At 51.2% G+C, this 18,317-nt stretch overlaps 8 protein-coding genes across 8 annotated transcripts; 3 read left to right on the top strand and 5 right to left on the bottom strand.

The window, feature by feature from the left end:
* Positions 1–215: 215 nt before the first annotated feature.
* Z519_03939 (uncharacterized protein) lies at positions 216–2,273 on the top strand (the record flags this gene model as incomplete). The annotated part of the gene is made up of 1 exon (XM_016761686.1): positions 216–2,273. One exon carries the CDS (start codon positions 216–218, stop codon positions 2,271–2,273), a length of 2,058 nt encoding a protein of 685 aa, XP_016622024.1.
* A 51-nt stretch (positions 2,274–2,324) lies between these two features.
* On the bottom strand, positions 2,325–6,341 carry Z519_03938 (uncharacterized protein; the record flags this gene model as incomplete). Its single annotated transcript, XM_016761685.1, has 1 exon — positions 2,325–6,341. One exon carries the CDS (start codon positions 6,339–6,341, stop codon positions 2,325–2,327), a length of 4,017 nt encoding a protein of 1,338 aa, XP_016622023.1.
* Positions 6,342–6,720: 379 nt separating this feature from the next.
* Z519_03937 (uncharacterized protein) lies at positions 6,721–7,062 on the bottom strand (the record flags this gene model as incomplete). The annotated part of the gene is made up of 3 exons (XM_016761684.1): positions 6,721–6,743; positions 6,795–6,827; positions 6,879–7,062. The coding sequence occupies 3 exons, from the start codon at positions 7,060–7,062 to the stop codon at positions 6,721–6,723; spliced, it is 240 nt and encodes a 79-aa protein (XP_016622022.1).
* A 332-nt stretch (positions 7,063–7,394) lies between these two features.
* On the top strand, positions 7,395–10,654 carry Z519_03936 (uncharacterized protein; the record flags this gene model as incomplete). The annotated part of the gene is made up of 2 exons (XM_016761683.1): positions 7,395–10,423; positions 10,474–10,654. The coding sequence occupies 2 exons, from the start codon at positions 7,395–7,397 to the stop codon at positions 10,652–10,654; spliced, it is 3,210 nt and encodes a 1,069-aa protein (XP_016622021.1).
* A 1,085-nt stretch (positions 10,655–11,739) lies between these two features.
* Positions 11,740–12,699, top strand: Z519_03935 (uncharacterized protein; the record flags this gene model as incomplete). The annotated part of the gene is made up of 2 exons (XM_016761682.1): positions 11,740–11,812; positions 11,867–12,699. 2 exons carry the CDS (start codon positions 11,740–11,742, stop codon positions 12,697–12,699), a joined length of 906 nt encoding a protein of 301 aa, XP_016622020.1.
* A 759-nt stretch (positions 12,700–13,458) lies between these two features.
* On the bottom strand, positions 13,459–14,526 carry Z519_03934 (uncharacterized protein; the record flags this gene model as incomplete). Its single annotated transcript, XM_016761681.1, has 1 exon — positions 13,459–14,526. One exon carries the CDS (start codon positions 14,524–14,526, stop codon positions 13,459–13,461), a length of 1,068 nt encoding a protein of 355 aa, XP_016622019.1.
* A 973-nt stretch (positions 14,527–15,499) lies between these two features.
* Positions 15,500–15,769, bottom strand: Z519_03933 (uncharacterized protein; the record flags this gene model as incomplete). The annotated part of the gene is made up of 1 exon (XM_016761680.1): positions 15,500–15,769. The coding sequence occupies one exon, from the start codon at positions 15,767–15,769 to the stop codon at positions 15,500–15,502; it is 270 nt and encodes an 89-aa protein (XP_016622018.1).
* Positions 15,770–16,309: 540 nt separating this feature from the next.
* On the bottom strand, positions 16,310–17,743 carry Z519_03932 (uncharacterized protein; the record flags this gene model as incomplete). Its single annotated transcript, XM_016761679.1, has 3 exons — positions 16,310–17,307; positions 17,362–17,439; positions 17,488–17,743. 3 exons carry the CDS (start codon positions 17,741–17,743, stop codon positions 16,310–16,312), a joined length of 1,332 nt encoding a protein of 443 aa, XP_016622017.1.
* Between the last annotated feature and the right edge of the window lie 574 nt (positions 17,744–18,317).

The raw sequence follows: 18,317 nt of genomic DNA, 5'->3' as shown, positions 1-18,317 counted from the left end.
CACGTGGACTGGCGTCATTCTCTCTAACACGTTGCCTGCGAGCCTGCATGCGCAATTTTGTTTACTACATTTTCCACTCCACCAGGAACTGCGCTTCCATTCCCTCATCCTCCTCATCTCTTGGAAACCTGCTACTTCGTCACCTGCAGCGCTCGCTGGTCGAAGACTGCTCCGCTATATCATGATCTCCTCTTCCTAGCCTTCTGTCAACAACAATGGCGGGTCCCGCTGCTGCCTCCTTAATCCCTCCCCCACGACCTTACCGGCGATTCTTGACCTCCGCTCTCCATAAACGATTTGTGCATGCTGCGCTCATCACCCTTCTCGCCGCTCTCCATAATGCCTTTTGGCTCGGTTCGAAGAAAGACTTCTTCTGGTCATGGTTCCCTTTCGGACCTGCTGGAATCAAAGCCTTGCTATTTTTCATGTCCAGCCTCTTCGTCTTCATCCTCCAAATAGCCACCCTCCACATCGGCAGACTGACGACGACTTCCCCTTTCGCGACCTTGCGAACGAACTTCCTTAGCGCATCTGCTATGCAGACGTTCTTTTGGTACTTGGTCTCGGGATGGTGGTTCACTGAAGCTTACATTTGGTCCGCTCCGGACCTTGGCTGGATCACAAGGGGAAACCATACCACTCCTGACGTTCTGAATGAGAAACCCATATTCTTCCGTCTTTACGCCTTAATTCTTGCGGTCGCATATGCAGGAGTTCATCTCTATCGCGGAAACTCATCCCTCCTCATCCCCGTCTCGAAATTACCGAGCACACCCACTCCTGACATCAAAGTACATGACACCCACGCGGCCGAGCCAATTCAGACGCGACTGCAACGCAAGTTGCTCCCTGTGCTCATGGAGAGTGCCACCGTGTCAGCATTTACCATCGTCGCAGCCCCTTTCATTTACGGCCTTTTTCTACGAAATGTCTTCTGGCAGCTACATCTTGCAATGGCAAAGCCGTTCTTCAACTTGTCAAGAGCAAACGCTCGACCTATAGGATATCCTCCCCTAGGGCCCTGGTATCTTTTCCGATGTTTCGGTGCCGGATTTCTTCTCATTCTGACATGGGAGCTGACTTCGGTCCTCTTCTTGATCTATCTCAATCAGCAACCCACAAAGTCTGGATTGCCTCTTTCTGCTTCTAGCAAAGATCCTAACGGAACACTTCTCAATGGATTAAGAGCCAAACGAGATGTCGTGAGGACCTTTGCTTTTTGGGAGTTGACGATCATTGCTCATAAACACAAGGAACGCCGAAAGGCCATTTTCGAAGATATTGAACGACCCACTGGACCAATGTGGAGTCAAATGGTACAGGCTGGTTTGCAAATCTTGCAAGAAGTACAAACCCGCATTGTCGGGCCTCCACCAGCAGTGTCACAGCCTAGCGCTGCGGACCAAATCAAATCTTTGCCACACATTGTTCCCGAATTGCCCACTCGATCAATTTTTCAGGCAAGCTCGAAACCAACCATGGGCGAAAGGCTACTGGCGAGTCCCTTGCGCCAAATTGGCAGCAGTAAACAGCCATGGCACCCACCTATCGAGCAGACGGCCAAATCAGTGGAAACAAAATTGCTCGAATACGCCAAGCCACCAGGCGTACCTCAGCCAGCAGCCAAAAGTCTTGCAGATCAATGGATGGTTGCTCTCAAGCAAAGCCGGGTTGGCTGGTTCTTCGTCTCCACAAATGCCGCAAAAATTAACTCCATGGTCCTCGGATCTCCGTATGGGAACGCTGCATTGATTGTCGATGTCATTGAGTCAGTTACCAAAATGCAGGTCGCCAGTCTCACTGAAGATACCTACGGCAAAGCAACTCCAACAGTGCCTAATACTGTTAAAACATTCACCAAAACCCTGAACGTTATCGAAGATTTTGTCTCAAAACACAAGGAAGGTGTTACAGATGAAATCGAAGAAGTTGAAATCATCACTGAAAGATTAAGGGCTGGGCTAAAGGAATTATTGTCAGCTTTCCAGGTATATTTGATTGATCAAGGTCTGGGTATTGCCGACCTCAATCAGGCAAAAAAGGCGGTACAGGAGCCAGGCCCCAATGAAGTGCAGGAAAAGCCTAAGCGGAAAGCCGTTGAAGAGACAGCTCCGAGGAGGCTCTTTCAAAAAGACACGCAAAAAGATGGTACAAAGGACAGGCACCGAATATCAGAGGATAAGATCCCGAGGTTGGAGCCTTCCGGATGGTCTGGATCCAATCCTCCAAATGGCCGTTTGTTCCAGAGAAGGGATATGGAACAGGTCAGATAGCACCAGACAAACAACGAAGATCAAGGATTTTCCACTCGTGAGCTCCTCCTTTTATGAGGCTAAGGGCTCACTTGAAATCCAACCCTTCACCTCAGGTGCTTCTCTTTTTTTCTGGCTTTCCTGCTGACTATCCCAAAACACACCTTCTGCCCCAGGAGGTCTTCCTTGTCCATCTTTATCATACGTACTCTCTTCTTGGCCATCTTTCTCATCCTTTCTTTCCACTTCCCAGACGTCCTCTCTGGCTCTTTCGCAGGCCTGACAGATTTCTTTCATGTTTTCATCGACCTGTCTCGCTCGTTCTCGCATGCCGCGTCTCAAGAGACCCGCAATGAGACGACCGACTTCGTCATGGAGGCCGTTCACGCGGTGGATTAACCTGCCGACGCTGGCAACGAGGTACTCTTCCTCGTAGACGGAGCCCTTTTTACCACGGGCACGCTTGCGCTCTTCGCGGCGTTTCGTCTTGGACGTTTTCCTGGACACGTTGGACGCCACCGTACCGCCGAACTTGCTCGCGTTGCTACCATAACGGGTGAAGAGACTCTGGCCGCCCAGTGTGCTGGCGTCCGTGGGTGCGAGGGAAATGTTATCCGGGATGTTATCGCCTACAGCAGCGCCACTACCGTCCGCAGTGATAGTGGTGGGATCACCCCCAAAGAAAGCCAAGGGGTCTTCCTCTTTTTTCTTGCGCAGCTCAGCGATGCGCGGGACTTGGGCGGTGAGTTGTGCGCGACAGTCTGCGAGGAGCTCGAGTATCTCGCCGACTTTTTCGCCTAGCCCAGCGTCTATGATCTGGTGGATTTCTGAAACTGGGTGGTTGTCAAGGGCGAGAACGCGCATTGCTTCAGCGAAATAAGATCCACGGCACAGGAGTTTTGCCGCCTCGGGGATATTGGAGAGATAGTCAATGTGGATTGTGGCTGCTGCTCGATAGTCGCGGTTCTCATCCATCAATGTTGTGGCCATACTCTGAGCAAGCGATTGAACCTGCGCAGCGGCCAGGGGTACCAGAGTCGCGCAGGTCAGTGCTTCCCGCCACTTGTGTGCCAATGCGTACAGCTTGTACGCAGCATCGTAATCGCGGAGGGATTCGTAAAGCGTAGCGGCTTCCGCATGGTGGGATTTTTGGGTTGTGAGATATTCAGCGTACATGCGCGTAATCTCTGTCAAATGAACTTGATTGTATTTGTACAGCTCCATTGCTGTGGTGTACAAGGAATGTTTTGCCGTGTAGATTACGGCTTCCTCGTGCTCCCCCATCGCATGCAACGAGACCAGTGCTTTGCTGTGTTTCTTGAGGTGATCGTCGATCGCATACCTGCACCTCAATTCCGGTAGTTCCTGGAGAGATTGCAGATAGGGCATGTATTCCCTTGGATCTCTCGAGTTGTCATTCTGCGCAACGAGGAGTGTCAACCCGAGATCGTAGAGGGACAGGGCAGCGTCGAACAGTAGGGATGGGTTGGGTGTGAGGAAAAAAAGGTGAGAGATTGCAACGTCCGCTTCTTCTTTTGATGTTTGAAGGAGGGTGGAGACCAGTTTTAAGGCAGAGGTCAAGTCTGGAGGGCGTTTGCAGACATGGGCCGTTATAATAGTTTGCAAGTAAGAGGAGGGTTTTGAAGACAGGATGGAAAGGAACGTGTTGGCGATCTTATTGATTTTGCTCCCCAGAACGAAGGTGGGTTTTGGATTGGATAAGGATCGTGCCTGTGGGTCAAATTGAGGTTGTAATGTCGTATCGCGGTAGAGTGTCTGCGTGACGTCCTCATCCCTGAGTTTCGAGAGAAAACCATCCACCCGGCTGGGCGTCCGAAGTTGATCGATGAATTTGGGCACGTTAGACAAAAAGGTGTCTGGATCATAGTCATACAGAATGTTCATATCGACTTGGTGGGTTTGGCAGGCCAGAAAAGCAGCAAGGTAATCCTCCTGCTTAAGATGCCTGCGTATTCCCGAAAGAACTAGCAGACGTGGGTAGACGGTCTCGAGGTTTCCGCGCGGCATCTGGAGAACCACAGCGTAGATGGACGGGATAGCTGTCACGATCCGTGCGCCTCTTTCGATGTTTCTGCACCGTTCGTCGATCTCTGGCGTGTCATTGGGGATTTGCATTGCCGAAGGATGAGTGATATGAACGAATTTTAGGAGATGTGAGGATGTGGTGAAGATTAAGTGTGTGGAGGTCAATATATAGGACGTCACTTCGCGGACGAGGAGCGTGTCGTCGATGTAAAGGTTTCCCTTGAGCGATAGGGAGACCTTATGGTATTCCGGAGCGTGGCCGTTCATCTCATCGTTCAGTTGAAAAGATTCGTCGTTGTGGAGCGTAAAGATGGAGCTGTTGGGCTGACTACCGCTCAGTTTGATCTTAGGACAGCCTGAGAGTGGGACTGTGGCATTCTCACACGGATCGGTCGCGAAAATAGACTTGGAAAAGCTGTCTGTTATTAGGCTTTCAGAACAATCAGGCGCAGGAACTTGCTCCCAAGCGCTGCATGACCTTTCGTGCCACTTTAACTTCCAACAAGACGCCGTTGTCCTTGATTGCATTGGTGCGACAACAAATATCTCGTCACCTCTGATGGTCACCTGAGTATGATAGAGAGGGTCTGATTGTGTCTTCAGGCTCGGAAGTTGACAGGAATAGCGCTCGACCGTAGTCATAAATATCAAGTCGCCTTTACTGTTAGCGCGGGTCTTCCATTGGCATAGCTCCAGGGTATCTGTCGTTAGGACTGCGATTCGTTGGCCATCCTGACTGATGGCGCAGTCAATAATATTGTGGCCAAAGAGGACCTCACAGAAAGCCATGGGTGGTGGAACTCCGGCTTGTTTGAAGGGGGTGAGCTTCAAGGTCCTGCCGTCAATGACTCCGACGATGCCATGATCTTGGGGAGGGATCAAGCCACCCCTCGAAACTGCGGAAAGGAATGTGATGTCGAGGAGCCTCTTGGTGTCACCGCAGGTCGTCCTCAAGGGTGTTTCGGGATGCCATCTTAGTGGCGAGTTGCTTGATGGTGAATGGAATAGGAACTCTTGTTTCAGATAGTAGTGATAATTCCCCATCGTCCAAAACTGTACCCGGTCCTTGAATGCGACGGCCAAAACTGTCGAGTCTGTGTTCCATAAAAGGGAAATGCTAGACGCCCAATCGCGCATTTGTTCTTTTGTCATTCTAAGATCGAATTGACCATGACGGAGCCCGTTCCTCTCAAAGAAGATAATCTCAATCCTATCCTCGGATCGCTTCACACTGGCAATGAGATTCCCTGAAGGCTTCCAGCTTAATGCAGATTCCATACCGTCGACCGGTTCACTGGCACTGTCCAGGACAGCCTCGCGCGTGAAGACTCGAATAACTCGGCGATGATTAGGTACCACGCTGTTTATGGCCAGGAATTGCCCGTCCCCTCGCCAACTGACCGTGACTTTGCTATCCTCATAAGGACTTGGCTTGCCCTCGTCAACCTTTTCCGGCATCGTAGGATCTCGCATAGCTTTTGCGCGTCGGCCTTGGAACTGAGTCTCCTTGTGGCCCCAGCCAACTGACACATGTTTGGAAACCTTGAGGTCTTCCGGCGATAGGGTACCTTCGTTGAGCAGTTCGAAAGTCCTACTCATCAGAACGAGTGTATCCGCACGGGTGACAATGGCCAGTAGTTCTTCATCCGGAGCCCAAGCAGCCGCACAGATCCCGACGTCGACGGTGCCGACGATTTCGATCTTCTCCTGGTCAGGGTTTGGATCCTCACGCACAACCACAACATCTCCGCCAGCAAGGACAAGGCAACATGTTGCAATGTCCGAGAAATATTGGAGATGCAGAATCTGATCGCATTCTAAGTACGGCAGTGGGCATGGAGAGTCCCATGAAGTTATAGTCACGAATTCACCATGACAAGACGACGTGTCCACTCTTCTTTTGAGCTCGATGACGGGTTGTGTGGCAGTTGGTCCGAATGCACAGATTATTGCATCCGTCGCTGTGTCCCATGCTGTGGCTGTTAGTGGCAAACCTTGCGGTAGCTGAGTCTCACGATATGCTATTGTCCTTAGATTCCGCATCGCGACGACCAGGGAGGCGGCATTTACATCGCACGGCCTGATGGTGGACGGAAAAGTTGAACTGTGCCCAGCGAGCCAGGTATGTACGAAAATATTTGACGAAATAAATTTACGGGACCATTACACGAATTCTGATTGGACAGCCTTCTGTTCCTTCCTGAGCATGACCGACAAGGCAAACCAAGTTGCCAACGGCACAAGGCAGAAAGACATCTCCGGAACGAAAATTGGGAGAGAATAGGAGCGAACGGACATCCAAGATGGCGACTCTGATTTTATTTCTGGCTCTGTACAAATTCCGGTTGCGGGAGTGTCATTCCCGCACCGGTTCCTCACGCGATTCGACAGCCCACTCTAGACTCCATGCTCTCCGATTCTCTCAAGCCTTGTATGTGTGCCAGACTGTACATGTGTCAGTATATCTCTTCAAAATGGGTTGTGGTAGACGGTTACCGGCCAAGCCGAACGGAATCCCGAATCCTGTGACTGTACATGATTTAGTCTCGTGCGTCTCTCAAGCTCCAACGCTCCTCTTACGCATGAAACCCCAGTATCGCAGCCAAAAGAATCTCGTCTTCGTATTGAACGGCAAGTTGGTATAAGGTCCTTCAGGGTAGTGATAAGGGCTGAACTGGTCTGCTCGACGGACGGTGGAGGAGAAGCCGCGGCGGGCGAGGAGTTGGGTTGCCGTTCTGGCGCGGAGGACAGCTTGGGCGTTCATCTGGAGAGTGCATTAGTAGGCTCCCACAACATAATGCGTGCGTCATACCTTTGTCTCTCTCTGTCGCGCTCCAGCAATGGTGGTGTTGGTAGTGATGAACAAAGGTGAAGTGATGTCGGTCTCAATTGATCGAAGCTGCAGTTTAGGAGCTCTCCACTCAGTCCACTCACTGCTCAGTCCACTCGACTTGGCGAGGTTTTCGGCGCACCTTCCATTTGTAGACTGCACATTATTTCTCCGGTGCCATCTCGCCCTGCTCGCCGCAATGTTTTTCACCGTCGACAGTTGCGACGCTCTCTTCACGGCCGGGCAACATCCAAGCCTTCGCAAAAATGGATGAGCTGTTTGACGTTTTCGAAGAAAACGGCCAGGCGCCGCCTACCACGTCACTCACGAAAGCACAAAGAAAGCGGTTGAAGCGACAGGCCAACGGCGAAGTGAAAGACGATGCCGACGGCGGAGAGGCACCTGCCCCCTCTAGTGACGGGACTTCCTCCGTGTCGGAAGATGTTGACAAGGAGATGACGGATGGCGAGGCCCCAGATGTCAAACGCATGCGCATGGAAGAAGAGCCAGAACCTGTTGTCACGGATACCTTCGAGACCGAACAGTCGAGAGAAGTCGCCGCATCCGCTGGCCTGCTTCCGGGTAAAGAAGAAGAGAAGGTTATACTGTCGCATCAAGTTCGTCACCAAGTCGCTTTGCCCCCAGACTATGACTACGTGCCCATCTCAGAGCACAAACCACCTGCAGAACCTGCTCGGACGTGGAAATTCCAGCTTGATCCCTTCCAACAAGTCTCTATTGCCTCGATTGAACGAAATGAGAGCGTCCTTGTCTCCGCTCACACCAGCGCAGGCAAAACCGTGGTTGCCGAATATGCAATCGCTCAGTGTCTCAAGAACAACCAGCGCGTCATTTACACCAGTCCCATCAAAGCACTGAGCAACCAGAAATATCGAGAGTTTCAAGCCGACTTTGGTGATGTTGGTCTTATGACCGGAGATGTCACCATCAATCCTACAGCCACTTGCCTAGTCATGACCACTGAGATTCTACGGTCAATGCTCTATCGTGGATCCGAGATCATGCGTGAAGTGGGCTGGGTGATTTTTGACGAGATTCACTATCTTCGAGACAAAGTTCGAGGCGTTGTGTGGGAAGAGACAATCATTCTCCTGCCAGACAAGGTTCGCTATGTGTTCTTGTCCGCGACCATTCCGAACGCCATGCAGTTTGCTGAATGGATCACAAAGACCCATAACCAACCGTGTCACGTTGTCTACACAGATTTCAGACCAACCCCACTGCAACACTACTTCTTCCCTGCTGGTGCTGATGGGATCCATTTGATTGTGGACGAAAAGGGAGTGTTCCGCGAAGAAAACTTCCAAAAGGCTATGAGCTCCATTGCCGACAAACAAGGTGACGACCCCGCAAATGTCTTGGCCCGAAGGAAGGGCAAAGGAAAGGACAAGAAGTTGAATAAAGGAGGCACCAAGGGTCCCTCTGATATCTACAAGATTGTCCGCATGATCATGACAAAGAACTACAACCCGGTCATCGTCTTCAGTTTCAGCAAGAGAGATTGCGAGGCCTATGCCATTCAAATGAGCAGCATGTCCTTCAATGAAGATTCGGAGAAGGCCATGGTCTCGAAAGTGTTTGACAGCGCTTTGGAAATGCTTTCGCCCGAAGACAAGAATCTGCCGCAAATCCAACACTTATTGCCATTACTGAGGAGAGGCATTGGCATCCATCACTCCGGCCTGTTGCCGATTCTCAAGGAGACCATTGAGATTCTTTTCCAGGAAGGATTGATCAAGGTTCTGTTCGCAACCGAAACATTCTCCATTGGGCTCAACATGCCAGCCAAAACTGTTGTCTTTACCAGTGTTCGCAAATTTGACGGGATATCACAACGATGGATTACGCCATCAGAGTTTATCCAGATGTCTGGCCGAGCGGGGCGTCGTGGACTTGATGAGCGAGGGATTGTCATTATGATGATCGACCAACAGATGGAACCTGGAGTGGCCAAGGACATCGTTCGTGGCGAGCAGGATAAATTGAACTCTGCCTTTTACCTTGGTTACAATATGATTCTAAACCTGCTTCGGGTCGAAGGCATCTCTCCCGAGTTCATGCTTGAGAGGTGTTTCCATCAGTTCCAAAATACTGCCAGTGTCTCTGGCCTTGAGAAAGAACTACAGCAATTGGATGCAGAGAAGTCAGCCATGGTCATCGAAGACGAAAGCTCAATCCGAGCCTACTATGAGCTTCGTAAACAGCTTGATGTCTATGCCGAAGACATGCGCATGGTCATTATCCATCCCAACTACTGTCTGCCTTTTATGCAGCCGGGTCGTTTGGTCGAGATCAAGGATGGAGAGTATGATTTTGGCTGGGGTGCAGTCCTGAACTTTGTGAGAAGAAGCCAAGGCAAAGCGACAGAAAGGTTAACTCCACAGGAGGAGTGGATTCTCGATATTGCGTTGGAAGTTGCGGAAGGCCCTGCTCCGGCAACGAAGACTTTTCAGCCTCTTCCACAAGGAATTCGTCCTCCTCAGCCTGGTGAGAAGTCCAAAGTCGAAGTCGTCCCGGTGCTTCTCAAATGCGTCCAAAAGATCTCTCATATTCGCATATTTCCTCCTGCCGACATGACACTTTCCGAGGAGAAGAAGAAGGTGCAACAGTCATTGGCAGAAGTGAAAAGACGATTCCCCGACGGCCTGGCCGTGCTGGATCCAGTGGAGAATATGAAAATCACCGACAACTCGTTCAAGGATCTCCTTCGCAAGATTGAGATCATGGAGTCTAGGTTGGTGGCTAATCCACTGCACCACTCTCCTCGCCTTGAAGGCCTTTACAACCAGTACGCGGCAAAGGTGGCACTTACCAACAAAATCCGAACACTGAAAAAGCAAATTCAAGATGCACATGCAATCATGCAATTGGAAGAGTTGAAGTGCCGAAAGCGAGTTCTCCGCCGATTGCAGTTCATCAATGAGGACGAAGTGGTCCAGCTCAAGGCTCGGGTTGCTTGTGAGATTAGCACTGGCGATGAATTGATGCTTAGTGAGCTTCTTTTCAACCGATTCTTCAACGACCTGACGCCGGAGCAATGCGCAGCTGTCATGAGTTGCTTTGTCTTTGAGGAGAAGGTCAATGAGGCCCCTGTCTTGCCTGAGGACCTTGCGAAGCCTTTGCGTGAGATCCAGAGACAAGCCAGACACATTGCTAAGGTGTCGGTGGAGTCAAAGTTGGCTATGAACGAGGAAGAGTATGTTCAAGGGTTCAAATGGCAGCTTATGCCGGTAATATATGCTTGGGCAACTGGAAAATCATTCGGAGAGATTTGGTGCGTTCGGACAGCTGTTGAGGGGTGGCAAATGCTGACTTTGAGGATAGCAAAATGACCGATGTGTACGAAGGTAGCTTGATCCGAACTTTCCGCCGACTCGAAGAAGCATTGCGTCAGATGGCCGAAGCCTCGAAAGTCATGGGAAGCGAAGAATTGGAGAAGAAGTTCGAGGAGGCATTGAACAAGGTAAGGCGAGACATCGTGGCGGCTCAGTCACTGTATCTCTAGGTCCGACAATACCGAGTGAGAGCGACGAGCGCCTTTCTTGAAACCCCATTCAGTACCTGTGGGAGAAAAGTTTTTGTGATTGCACGATACCCACGGCTTTGTTAGTAGACATGCACAGATTCGTGGCGCTTGATATGGCGGACCAGGTGTGATGCTGTTGCCTGAGGCCATGTCTGTGCTGGGGACGGTGTCATTTCATTTTCAATGTTGATGAGGAGGCAAATCATGGCGCCGGAAGGGCTCTACGCACATAGCTTCCTCTTTCCCTTCTCTTCACACATTTCAATTCAATGCACGTCACCTCACTCTTGCCTGGCAGTGGCAGGAGGCGGCGCAGGACACAACACCCAACTTGAGCACTGACGTGTTCAACTGGGTGATGGTAATGAAAGACTGCTCTGGGATGGGTTCCTTTGTGCAATTCGCTCTGGGCCTCGTATTCCCTTTGTCTCCTTCGTCTTAATGCAGGTTGTTCAAAGAAAAGTTAGCCAGCTGCATTGCATGGAGCCAGTCTTCGCTTGATCAAACGAGCGGGTATGGATTGGGCAGCGACCAGCACCTTGCCTTGGTTGTAAGAGAAGTGGCTGCCTAAAGGCACTTAGAGGCAACTAAAGGCCTTAGTCCAGAGGCCGGCAACAAATCAACAGGCCCGAGGCTGCCCCCCAACTGGCCCGTAAGTGCCCCGGCAGGTTGATGGCCTCCGCCTAACAGGCCTCCAAGCCCTTGTATCATTGGCACTTCGACCCGCTGCTGCCACTGCTGCCGCTGCTGCCACTACGGCCCACGGCCACTGCGGCCACCAGCTGCCACAGCAGTGAATGACAAACTAACCCTCCACTCAGACTCCCAAACTTGGACTTTCCTTCATCACATCACATCCACATCACCACACCTCCCCCCGTCTTCCAGCTCTTCACCGCTGCTCTGGCTACTGTGAAAACCATCAGAGCAACGCCTTCTTTCCCTAACTATCATCTATCACATCTTCATCCTCAAATCTTAGAGCAAACACCTGTCGTCTCTGCTTGACTTGGAAATAAACAGCGCACCTCGAGATCATCGGGCCTCCAAAGGCCAGAGCCAAAATGAATAGCCTGGCCACGCCTCCCGTCCCTCCTCACTTCCATGAACACTCTCGTCTCTCTCCCAACAGATCGAGTGAGCTGCATCCGTCAGGTTGGATCTCTCGCCGCCCACTAACCGCCATATCAGTGTCCGCCTCTGGTCCTTCTCGGAAACGAAAAGCCTCACCCTCACCCGATCGAGATGATGAAATGTCAACTTCGCCTTTTCTACCAAACGCCCGACTCCCTCCTGTTTCTACACCTGCTTCACGAAAACGAGTCCGTCCAAATCTGGTTGGCAGGCCTTTATCAGTGGAAAGACTCCTTGAAACGCTGGACAAGGATTCTCTGACGTCGGTGCTGAAGACTCTGTGTGAGAGGCATCCAAGCCTTCGAGATGAGGTTGTCCAAATCAGCCCTCGACCCAGCATCCAGAGCACCCTACAAGTCTTGCGTCAATATTATACACGACTGATGAACTCCTTCCCTCTCGGGCCCAATCCCCGTTCCGATTATTCCTACGATCGTGTACGGCCTCAATGGCACGAACTCCTCGATGCCCTAACTGACTTCACCCCTCATTTTCTGCCGCCAAATGAACATCAGTCATCTACCTCGCTGGAGTATCTGAATGATGTTACCCAAATCATCCATGATCTCCCCGAATGGGACAACCCACAGCACAATCTCGCCAAACAGAATGCCTACGAGGAAATTTCAAAAGCATGGGCTAGTGTCATCAAAGAGGCTAGCAAGAGAGGTGGAGGCTACCAACTGCAATTCAATGGGTGGGAAGACAAACTCCGAGTGCACAATGAGAAGAGTGGTGGTCGGCTGAGGGAAGCGTATGATGAGTTGATGCAGGCCCTCGGCTGGCTAAGACAAAATAACCAACCCTCACAGCAACAAAGCATTCGACAACAACTTTTCTCCAACACATATGGAATGGAACAGCCAATGATTCGAACAGGCAACTGGTGAAAGAGGGACCGGAAACAGCCCATCAGGTGAAACTGAAGAACGAAACTAGCATACAATTGCATCCAGGGTCACGGATACACGTCACACCGTTATGAATTTCCTTTGTTTCTGGGCGGTGGGAGGCATGGGTGCATATACCTTGGGTTAACGACTTGAAACGACTGATATTCGAATTCATCCCAACTTTCACGTTGGCTCTTCCATTTGTTTTGCGGGTTCTGGATGCGTAATTAAGAACATACATATCAGTCAGGGACAATCTCTTGCATTGACACCTGCGTTCGATTCGGAGGTTGAGGGATATTGCATAAGGTGGCAATGAGAGGAACATATGATGTTCAGGATTCGGCGTGGAGGAATTCGCTCGAATTCCCGACCAAGTCACTTATCCATGCCACCATCCGCTGGTTCAAATGCGATTTACCTTGCCTCCTCTTCTTCCTATGATACCAACTCACAGCCACGGGACAGGGACAGGAACAGGATTAGGGTCAAGGAAGCATCATTATCCACCAAATTTTCACGGAGGTTGTGGAAAGGTCGAGTGAATGGGAGTTGTACCTAGTCAAGAGATAGACTTGAATTGACTTGAGATTTGTATACAAGTATAGGTACCTCTACTTTCTCGAGTGACGGAGCTTACCCATACTCTACCACTATAATACAATATAAACACTACCTTTGTGGCGTAAGGGTATCGTCCAGCTTTCCCTCGCTTTTGTTGGAACATATTTCCGGTCTAGACCCATCCGTTCGAGGTCATCTCCACCCAAACAACTGTTCCGCCCTCATCCTCCATCCCTCCATCGTGTTCAGCTTCGGCCGTACATCGAGGTAAAAGTTCAAAGCATTGTTGCCTTGCTTCCCGTTCTGGCCCTCGCGTGGGGCCTTGCCCTGGTAGAAATCGATGACATATTCGACTTTGGTCCCGTCGCAACGCTGGACGACCCAGTCGTGGCGATCAAAGGGCTCGGTGTAGCCCCAGAACGCGTTCCAGCGGGCCTTGGGAGACCTTGCGCCAGCGCCTAGCCCTTGAAAGGAGAGCAGTTTGGGGCCGCCGCAGGCGTCCGACGTGCCCTTCTCCCACCGCTTGATCAGCACCCAGGCCTGTTCGTTGACGGCGTTGTGGATCGGGATGATGGCCGAGACCGAGGCGGCCAGGGCCGTCGGATTTGTTGACGATGATGCCGAGGAGGGAGAGGACATGGTCTGTTGCTTGCGCATCACCGCGTGGAAGAACTGATGCTCCGACGGGTAAATCCAGTTGCCGCTCTCGGAGGCGCCGGTCTCGGACTCGGCGTTTGCTGGTATGTTTATGTTTGTGTCTATTCTTCCGCTGATGCCTGTGTTCATGCTTGTCGTTGTAGTTGTCGGCGTGAGAGAGGGTGGTGCTTGGGTGGATTGCGGGAAGGCGCGTGGGATGGAGGAGACGACGCGGCCGTGTGAAAGCGGGCGCGGTGTCTGGTAAGCCGACTGAGTCCCGAGACTATGGTCCTGCGAGATGCGGTCGGAGGAGCATTCTTGCGATGATATCGTTGTCGGATTGGGGAGCAGAGGGTGTGAGGCCGGTAGGTAGGAGGATTGTGTTTGCCTTTGCGTTTGTGGGTGTGTTTGCGGGTGCGTTTCTCCCCCTTGTAATTGTGACTTCTTCACCTGCTGGGCTTGTTGGAGCCATATTTCTCGCGTCTTTGGGTCAACGGGACAGGCTGAAGCCGAATCCGCAGAGAGCTGTGGGTGGTGTAGAGCCATCGAGGATTGTGAGGATGGTTGTTGAGCTGCTTGGGGTGCTTGAGGCTCCGAGCCAGGGTCTGCTTTCCACCAACCCATTGCTTATAGGTAATCTGTGTTTGTGTTTTATGGTATATATTAATTTACCGGAGCTGGATGCAAAAAAGGCCTGTACTCCGTATAGCAGTGATCGAAGAAAAGTTTCAATGAGAAGGAAGCTAGCGCACTGGAGATTCGAGGATGCGGGGGCCGCAGCCTGCTGAGCCAGATCGCAGAAAATATGGAGCGAGACATTGACTTAGCTACTAGTGGTATGTAGTCAGCCTTGGTTCCCCCTCGATAGCCAGCCTTGCTTGCCCTCCTTCGATCTCATAAAACAGCTCTGCCCAACCGTTTTTTCATAGACCAGAACCGATCAAGATCACTCAAGCATGTTCTAAGGCGATTTAGTTCTACGTTACTCTGTCTTACTGTCAATACTCGAGACAAATGTGGGGTCCAGGCGTACACCTTTGACGTGAACACGGAATAAATGCGTTGAAGAAAAAAGCACGGTATTGGAGAAGTCAACGTCAAAATGATCTATCTCGTGAGGCTCTCCCCCTTCCGACCTTCGTAACAGATGCCGGTAAAACACAAACTCGACCATGTCGCAAAGACACAGGGTGAGATCTTGGGAATTACACCCCTTATCATCAACAGTGACACACATCATCTGCCCACATGAGAGCCATTCTTATCCCTTCTTGCCAGTGGACCGGATGAACGAGGCATAAAACATGGGCAATCCCTGCAGCGGATCTGGAAATATCGAGTTCTCCGCCGTCTCCTTGTACACGGGGTACGTTCTTCCATTCACAGTTACTGTGCCTACTGGATGAACTTGCATTTCATTGTCGTCGGCGTCACCTCCATTGCCATGTCGATTCGCTCCACGAGCTTCTCAAGCTGACGATTGAACGTCCCATGAGATGACGACTGGGGTCTGGTGCTTTTGGGATATCATTCGCACTGAGATATTATAAGCCGAGACCCATTTGACTTAATACTTGTTGTGAAAGGGTCCAGGGACCTAATACTGACCTGAACCATTCAACCATCCCCATTCCTCTGCCAAGAGGGTCAGAGTCCTCCAACTTCGCTCAAAGTTGGAGATCCTCGTAGCGTCTTCAATCTCGAGCGGTTGTCGTCGCTGGTGCAGCGGAATTCCGGTCACCTCGGCAGTATCTGTCTCGTCGTTTGGACTGGCGGCGTGGGCAAAATCAGCGCGCCAGAAGATGGATCCAGTCTTATCCGCCGTGATGGAGAAGCGGATCCATTCCTGATCTATCTCTCTACCCATGATTTTGTGGAAAGAGAGCACTGGATTTACTGATCGTTTGACTGTCTAGACGGGTAGGAAAGGGAATAGGAAGATTAAGAAGAACTCAGAACCTTTACATCTTTCATTAGGGTCGGCCCAGGATGGGTTTATCCTGGGACTAAGTGCCAATCGCCTGTCCATAATCACCAATTCAGCGCGCAAACGACCAGCGTGCCACCCCTGCTTTAGGAAGTGACGTGCTGCCGGATTTGTCCATAAATACGAGAAAGGGTTAGAAACCACCCTCGCAGTGGTGCCTAACAGCGATGATGCAAAGCAGAAAAATTTCTACTCGCCATCGACTGGAATTGTTCGACAAATTGCCCAACATCCTCCTTAGATGAGAACTTCAGCATGGTGTGTGAATATGGGGGCGAGAGGTTTTACAAGTGACACACTCTAGCAAGACTGGGTGAGTGGCATATCAGAGGCCGGGGCGGACCCCTATACTTGTAAACATCAACGACGCAAAGCTCCTCATAACATCAGTTTGTGTACGCCATCCAACTGACCGTATAACTACGTAATTCGCTTCTCAAGAAATTCAGACCCGGGCAAATGACCCGGCATCTCATACAGACCTTCTCCAACCTGTCTGCCGGGCAGATATGAGGCCTGCGAAATGCCACGCGAAGTTGGACTTTCTTGCACTTCAACGGGCATTTCTTGAGCTCGTTCATTCGCCTTGTGGCCTGGTGTAGCATGGACCAATTCCTGAGATTGAGGACTTCCCAGACTCCGATGTTTAGGAATACTCCCTTCCACTTCCACGGACATCGGTCGAGTCCATGCTCGCTGGCTTGCCGCTGGACTCATAAGCGAAGAGAATTCTCTGGATTCGTTACCAACCAGCTCAGATGCGGCGCCAGAATGACTGGGAAACCCGTCCGCCAAGCCATCGAGTTGACCGTCTTTCATCGCAGAGAGCACAGAGCTTGGCTGGGTGACGGTGTCTCCTTGCTTCAATTGCCCTCGTTTCAAGCGACGGATATAGAGCGCCATGGCAGAGATCACAGCTAAAGCTATAAGGCCACCAAGACTCACGCCAACGCCTATTCCAATTTTTGCGCCCGGGCTCAAGCCTGTTCCGTCGTGCGCGGATTCAAGGGCTGGATTACTAGATGCAGAAGCCGCAAAAGGTATGCTGGTTGTGGAATACAATGTGATCGTGTGGGAAGTCGAGATAGGGGTGTCTGAAGAGCTTGTCATGGAAGTTGAGATAGGAGTGCTCGAGGAGCTACTCGTTTCTGCAGAAGTGGAGGCTGCTGTGCTGGTGACATAGGTGCTTAGGCTATATCCGTCGAAGAGGCTCATAGTCCCGCCGCTTGACAAGGGCAAACTGATGTGTGGCGCTATAGAGGCCGGAGCAGAAAAGGCTACATTCCGCAAACTCTCATCTTCTGGACAGAAACATCCCGGCCAAGGAGTGACTGTGTCACTCCCTGAGCCCGAATCATCGCATAGTGTCCACTCATCTGAGGTGCCGTTGCAATAAACTAGGCCTGTCCACTGTTGATCTGAAGCGTACGTTAGCGAGCAAAAGTACCGCTGGCTCACTGAGTTCGGCCTACCATTATAAGGGGTCTTATCTGGACACGATGGATCCGAGTATGTAGGATCTGTGCAACCCGCAAGATAGGTGTTTCCATCTGAAGAGATTAAAAGTGCTCTGGCAAATTCCGCCCTTCAAGACTTACCATTCGAGTAGCAGGCATTATGGGCCAAGCAGTTGGATCCAGCCTCACAGCAAGTAAAGATGCCAAAAATTGTGTTTCCGCATGGTATGTAGCTTCGGTCTGCCTGGTTACCCGGCGAGTAGTAGCAGGTACCATTGGAAATATTGGGGTCAGGTTCTAACGAGTCCCGCGCGACGTTGTTGGCGTGCGCGATCGATGATCGGGCGAGCGCGAGGATGCCTATACCAACGAATTCGACTTCTTGAGGTCCCGCCATTGCTTATGAAATGTTGGTCGTCGCTCAGATGGTGACAAGTGGCTTCAGCAAAGGAAAATTAGTAAAAACAGATGGAGCTTTGGACTGCTTGCAAGACTTCAAGGAGTAGACTCGGGAAAACAGACGCAGACCGCGACTAATTAGACGCAGGGCCACGCCTCATGGTCCGTTCCAGCTGCAGCATGACGGAAAGACAGATTCGGCATGGTCTGCTGGCGTGGTGGTTCGATCTAGAGTCGAATCCATGTCTACGAAGCGACAGAAAGGAGATTGGTGTCTGTGAGTGTCTGCGGACACCCAGGTGGAGGGTTCATGTGGCGCAAGACGGCTGGGGTCCTGGCCATGTTCCTTGCAATGTTCCTTGCACATCATGGCTTGCAGCTCCAAAAGGCAAGTCGCAAAGAATCAAAAACAAGAGCAATTGGGGCGAAAGTGGACCAACGCCCCGTGGTCATGCAGGATGGCTTGACCAGACGGCGCACTTGTTGTTCGCGCGAGTAGCCTTGAGCTCAATGTTTGATTGCCTTTTCAAATCGGGGAGATCAGGAGTACAAAAAGCGTTCAAGGAGATGTG

Source organism: Cladophialophora bantiana (assembly GCF_000835475.1).
Source record: "Cladophialophora bantiana CBS 173.52 unplaced genomic scaffold supercont1.5, whole genome shotgun sequence".
In the NCBI taxonomy this organism is placed as follows: domain Eukaryota; kingdom Fungi; phylum Ascomycota; class Eurotiomycetes; order Chaetothyriales; family Herpotrichiellaceae; genus Cladophialophora; species Cladophialophora bantiana.
The sequence above is the reverse complement of the archived record's forward strand: the minus strand, read 5'-3'. Positions and strand labels throughout refer to the sequence as shown.